At 38.7% G+C, this 6,708-nt stretch overlaps 1 protein-coding gene and 1 long non-coding RNA gene across 2 annotated transcripts; one reads left to right on the forward strand and one right to left on the reverse strand.

Annotated features, from left to right (window-relative positions):
• The first annotated feature begins 2,668 nt into the window (after positions 1-2,668).
• On the forward strand, positions 2,669-3,768 carry LOC104814803. Its single transcript, XM_010542995.1, has 2 exons — positions 2,669-3,436; positions 3,559-3,768. Exons 1-2 carry the CDS (start codon positions 2,767-2,769, stop codon positions 3,645-3,647), a joined length of 759 nt encoding a protein of 252 aa, XP_010541297.1. The 5' UTR covers positions 2,669-2,766; the 3' UTR covers positions 3,648-3,768.
• Positions 3,769-3,862: 94 nt separating this feature from the next.
• Positions 3,863-4,759, reverse strand: LOC104814804. Its single transcript, XR_771983.2, has 2 exons — positions 4,534-4,759; positions 3,863-4,226 (listed from the first exon to the last, which is right to left on the reverse strand). It is a non-coding gene; the product is annotated as an uncharacterized LOC104814804 (long non-coding RNA).
• Positions 4,760-6,708: the final 1,949 nt, after the last annotated feature.

Below are 6,708 nucleotides of genomic sequence, written 5' to 3' on the forward strand. Positions count from 1 at the left end.
ATGCCACATGGACGAAAACCAATAAAACATAATAAACCAAGAGTACGGGAATTTAAAATCGTTTATAAATATAAATACGCGGCGGAATTAAAATTATCACACGTTTCTCAAAAACAACACTTGTCCAAACCCACAATTAAACACAACCGATTTCACGCAAAACCTTGTTCCACAAACCAAAACGTACAAACAAGATTATTTATCCGTACATAATGAAGTCTTCACAAAGCCGTCGCCGTCCATAGTGCGTTACTCGTGCTCCTCGGGATCTGAAAAATTCAACAACGGAAAGCTAAGCAAAATGTTTAGTGAGCAGCTCGGGTTGAGCCCGGAGAGTCCATTCTCATGGAGAACGGAGCCAACTAATCTCTCAATGTAAGAATTCTTTTAATCCATTTAATCCTTTCTCATTTATCTTTTTAACACTTTAACATTATTTCACACATTTTTCCGATACCTGATAGTACTGACTCAAGTCGTCCACCGGCACTATCAGGTACCGTTCCTTTCGGTATCATCTAGTACTAACTCAATTCGTCTACCGGTACTAGACTTTACCCTGCTTCCCTATAATAGTACTGACTCCACTTCGTCAACCGGTACTATTATAAAGACGACCACTCAGATCCACCGGTCGGTCTACGAGTAGACCGTCCGGTCTACACGTTCTGATTTTCTCTTTTAAGTTTTAAGTGCAAGACCGTTCGTTCTACGAGGACAGACCGGACGTTCCGGTTCATTCGGAATGTCCGTTCTACGTGGTCCAGACCGGCGGTCCTGCGCACTCAGACCGTCCGTTCTCCCTTGTTTCTCAGACCAGCCGGTCTGGGTTCTACTGGGACGGTCGTTCCTGTTCGTTTCTACGTGTTCGTTCTGCCGTGTCCCAGAACGGACTGTCTACGTCCGTAGACCGGACGGTCTGGGACTCAGATCTTCGTCTTCCTCACGAGTTCAGTCCGATTTTTCGCCATTTTTGCCCAAATTCTGATCCGATTTAAGATCTAATTGTTACCCACTCAATACTTAACATCCCTAAGTGCTTAACTCTTGCAGAATCACTAGTCTACACCATAAATCGTGAAAATAGAATCTCACAAACACAATCCAAACCACTCACCTCGGATTCAAGTGCTGTGCGTTTTTGTCCGAGCTCGTGTGTGTTCTTCAGGCCGTCTTTGGTCATGAAACTTTCCAGGAACCTCCTTGAGATGTCCTACTTTGATTTCCCGAGCTTGTTTCGCCTCAAATCTCCCTGAATCTCTCTATTTTCCTCTGTTTTCGAAGAACAGGTTCTGGGTCGCAGAATGGTGATCTTCACCTGTTGGAGCCGGTTAAATCGACCTCTAACGCCGCCATAGGAGCTAGGGAGAGGGTAGGAGGGCCAGAGGGTGCCGTCCACTAGACAGGGGTGGTGGCTGGTGGCGCGTGGGGTCGAGATGTCGCGCAATAATCGCGGCCGAAAGGTGGAAGAAAGTCAGCATTTTTCGGCGTTTTGCTCGCAGGACCCTAGACCGTCCGTTCTGCTGCTGGTCCGTCCGTTCCACTTCGCGAACGGGCAGTCCGTCCGTTCTACACGTTGGTCCGTCCGTTCCGCTTCGCGAACGGGCAGTCCGTCCGTTCTACTTGTTGGTCCGTCCGTTCTGCTCCGCGAACGGGCAGTCCGTCCGTTCTACCTCCTGGTTCGTCCGTTCAGTACCGTTTTTTCGTCTTTTTCTCCGTCTTTCGCTAGATCGGTCGGTCTACCTCTGGACGATCAGTCTACGCCCTATTTCCTTTGTTTGTTTCGACGTTTTCGACGCGTTCGAGTCCCGTTGATCCCTTGGTTCGATTCTTATGTCAATCACCTTATATTTTAGACTTGTCTTACCCTATTTTATTCCCGAAATTAATTTAAATAATTTATTCGGGAATCGGGGTATTACATCTATACCTTTTTTTCTTTTCTTTGCAAACTATACATTTTCATAATTTTTTGACAAACATACCCTTACTTTATTATATAATTTCAGTATTGCCATTTAGCGCCTCGAAAAATGTGCAATATAAAAAACATATTTTTTTGGAAATTGTGTTATCAGGGAGAACTGTTTTTTCATTCGGGAGAGTCTGTTTTTTATCCGAGAGAGCTGTATTTTGTCCGGGAGAGTTTATTTTTTGTCCGGGAGAACTATTTTTTGTCCGGAGGAGCTGTTTTTCATCCGGGAGCTGTTTTTTGTCTGGGAGAATCTCTTTTTTGTCCGGAAGAACGGTTTTTTGTCCGGAGAGTTGTTTTTCGTCCGGGAGAATTTATTTTTTGTATGGGAGAACTATTTTTTGTCCGGGTGAAAAATATTTTTTTAGATAAAAAATAGTTCTCTCGGATGAAAACAAGTTCTTACGGATGAAAAACAGTTGTCCCGGATGAAAATTAGTTCTCCTGAGTCCTGAATAACACAGTTTCCAAAAATCTGTTTTTTATACTGTACATTTTTTGGAGCGACAATATTGAAAATAGATAATAAAGTAAGAATATTTTTGTCAAAAATTTATATAAAGGTATAATTTGCAAAAAATGTATAGATTTTTATTGGCATGGCATATTTAGTACACTGTCGCAAATTTTTTCTAAAATTAATTCACAGTTTGATTTTAAATTTATAAAACTAAATAACTTAATCTGAATTAGCCGTAATCTATTCACCCAAACCGAATCGTTTGCCAAAAGAATAGATTTACCACGTGAACTGTGCATCTCTCTCTTTTCTTCGTCATTTTCTTGAAAGGAAAATGCAGGCAGTTTCCAGGAAAACCCTGTGTCTACATTCCCTCGTTTTCTTCCTCGTTTTCTCGCCTTCCAAACAGACCCCAGAAGAAGGATCCTACTGCGGCAAAATCAAAATTCGACAACCTTTTTCCTTGTCAAACCCGAATTCATCGTTCGCCAACATAATCACCTGCAGATCTGAGAAGCTCTACTTCAGAACCTCCATAGGTGCCTTCCACGTCTCCTCCATCGATTACACAACCAAAACCCTAACTATCTCTCACTCCTCATGTTCTTCTTCCCGAAACTTCATCTCTCCTTCTCTTCTCTCCTCTGGATTCCCTCCGCCGCCGCAACCGAACTCAGTTCTGCTCTTCAGCTGCTCGAAGACGAACCACACCAACACCATCGGGGCGCGTGTATGCACGCGCTCTCCGTCGTGCGGGTCTCCGGCGAGTTCGTGCCTTGTCGTCGACGAAATCGGAAGCGGCGAAGTGGGTTTCCACCCGAAGGATCTGGGTTGCACGAATTATTGGCGCGTGCACAAGTATTCATCGGGTGAAAAAGTGAAATCGGGAACTAGGGTTTCCTTCGACATCCCCGATCACTTGCCCGACGTATGCAGCGAGTGTAAGAAACCAAACGGTAACTGCGGCGTTGGACTCAGATGTCTCTGCCACGCGAAAGAGTGCAGTGAGTTTTGCAACTATTTTCTCATTTTTCTCTAAAGTAGGCAGAGATATATAATGTTATAAAAAAATTTACGCATCGTGGGTTTTCGTTTGATTTCAATTTTTCTGCTCTTGTTGTTGCAGAGGACAAAGTCATCAATGTCGGGGCAAAGTCTCAGGCTGCTTTTGGCAGCATGCAGGTTTTACTGCTAGTTCTGTTTCTAGTTTCTTGATGATCTGAATGTAAATGTGTCCTTAGCATCAAACGTTGTTGTACAATTTGAACGCTCCTCGATCTGACTAAGAGTACGGACGGTTCGAGATGATTGAAATGATGAAATCTTTGTTCAAGTCTCGGCATTTCCTGTTTCCGGGTTCTGTTCTAGGTCGGTCTAAGGCTTGCTCCTCCATCTGGGTACATTCCAATCTCCAATACTCCAAGGCAATAAATGCAAAAGTCTTTAGTTCTGTATACATCAGAAAGTATCAAGGATGTCTAAAACTCTTCTTATGATGGGTATGGACCATCTCCCCAGACGAACCGTCTAGTTTATGCATCGGATCTTCTGTCTGGGTGGTCTTTTGAAACCGAGCCATTATTTGGTGAGATTGAGGCATTGTGCTATGAGCCATATGTGAACTGTTGGGCCACCAACCATGGCTACGACCTTTTCTGGCTCGGATTCATCTGATAGTTTGGCCAAGATTGATCCCCAGGCTTTTCTGGATCGGCTCCACAGAGTTGAAGCTGCCTCCTCGTCTAACCGGCTCTGCCAACCGGGCTGGAGTGAAGGGAGGACCGGGGCTTCATCCTGTGCAGATGACAAAAACAAATCTTGATCTCGCAGGCATAACAATGTTATGACACCCTTACGATGGATTTATGCCGCAGAAAAGCCGCCGAGCTAGCCATCCGGAACTGGCGAGTCGTCTACTTTGCCTTTGGTTCTATGATCCCTGATCATCACGCTTTGCTAGTCTTTGCTAATTAGCTTACGGATTGATTTTGTAACATTGTATTTAATATCCACTAGTGGTGGATAATCACTCTTGTAGCTCAAGTGTCTTTTTTAATACACACCACCTTTAACCCAAAAAAAAAAAGCCATTGGAGATGACCTGGAGGAGGAGACATGGACTGGGATCAGGCCGGAACTATGGGCCTGAATCCGAGTTTCCTTTCGATTCTAAGTTCCACTCGCTTCGCCGCCTCTCTTCCTCCACGGCCTTGCCGGTGCTTTGTTCTTGCACGGTCGATGATGATCGGATCCGGAGACAGCGACTAGGGTTCCGATCGGTTGTTCTGCGGAGGAGAAGAATGCTGTCAGGGAAAAATCCCAGTGTGTGCGCGGAGATATCATTTCTTGATTTCCTTTTTTATTTTAACTTCCTTTTATTTACTCTTTCGCCGTACTTTTCCATTTTATTATTTATTTTCCCATAATTTTTGAAACAACAGACTGAGAGAATGGAAACTATAAGGGCAAAATGTCTTGAAAACCTACACTAAAAACCTATAAAACATGACAAATATAACATCACATTTATTAGTGGTGGATATATCACATAATTTATGTTCGGTCATACATGTATTATAGGTGTTATTTTTTTAAAATTGAAAAAATTAAATTTGAATGGAATATAAAAATAATCCACTACAGATTAAAACAAAACATAATACGAAAACAAATGGAATCTAATAAAATCTTATATATACTATTTTTAATATAAAAAAATAGCGAATTAGACCTAACCGCATTATATCAGTCCGTAACATTTAGGGAGATTCACATATTAAATATTAAACTTTAACCAAATTTCCAAATTAAATACTTAACTATCTCACTTCCAAATTAAATACTCAACTATATTGAAATTCACAAATAAAAACTAAACTTTTCAAATTTTAACATATACCTAAAGGATAATCCAAAACAAAACCCTTTACTTTTTTTCATCACAATTTAAACCCTATATTTTTTTATCCAAAAAACCCTATACTTTTCAAAATTTTAAAAATTATACACATTCATATACATATATTAATTATTATAAGCACAAAATCTATTACACATTTATTTTCCACAAAATTAATTGCACATTTATTTTATATATTTATATGTATATATATGTTTTATATATATGCGTGATATATGTATTTTTTTCTAAAAAATTATTATATATAAAAAAAACTATTTATTATTTGTATATTGTTTTATATATAAAAAACTATTTTCCAAAAACATATTTATATGTATATATATGTTTTATATATGTATGGTATATGTATTTTTTTCCTAAATTTTTTATATATATAAGAAATTATTTATTATTTTTATATGAGTTAAATTGTCCAAAAAAACATGTTCTTGAAAAATAGTTTCTTATATATAAAATAATATACGAATAATAAATAGTTTCTTATATATATACTGATTTTTAGGAAAAAATACATATATCTTACATATATATAAAACATATATATACATATAAATATATAAAATAAATGTACAATTAATTTTGTGGAAAATAAATGTGTAATTGATTTTGTGCTTATAATAATTAATATATGTATATGAATGTGTATAATTTTTAAAATTTTGAAAAGTATAAGATTTTTTTGGATAAAAAAAAAAGTATAGGGTTTAAATTGTGATGAAAAAAATGTAAAGGGTTTTGTTTTGGATTATCCTTTAGGTATATGTTAAAATTTGAAAAGTTTAGTTTTTATTTATAAATTTTAATATAGTTGAGTATTTAATTTGGAAGTGGGATAATTAAATATTTAATTTGAAAATTTGGTTAAATTTCAATATTTAATACGTGAAGTGGTTGACAGATATATCTTTTCAAGAAAATAAAATACTATATGACGTTGAAGTGGCTGACAGATATATCTTTTCAAGAAAATAAAATGCTGATAGATATATCTTTTCAAGAAAATAAAATACTATATGACGTTGAAGTGGCTGACAGATATATCTTTTCAAGAAAATAAAATACTATATTTGTGTGTGTATATATATATATCCGTACCTACCCAAAGCCAACCGACAGGATCCGTGAATCTAAATATAAATCCAAAAACCATCCTTTAATTGTCCATAGACACAAAGCAAACTCTTCTATACTCCGACCAATCATGACGCGCCACGTGTTCGCCTTGCCTTTCCCCGGCCGTGGAGACATCAGCCCTGTCATGGACCTCTGCCACTCCGTCGTCTCCCGCTCCGACGACGTCCACTTCACCGTAGCCGTCACTGAGGAGTGGCTCTCCGTCTTCACCGGCGGGTG

This window comes from Tarenaya hassleriana, unplaced genomic scaffold, assembly GCF_000463585.1.
Source record: "Tarenaya hassleriana unplaced genomic scaffold, ASM46358v1 Cleome22, whole genome shotgun sequence".
Classification (NCBI taxonomy): domain Eukaryota; kingdom Viridiplantae; phylum Streptophyta; class Magnoliopsida; order Brassicales; family Cleomaceae; genus Tarenaya; species Tarenaya hassleriana.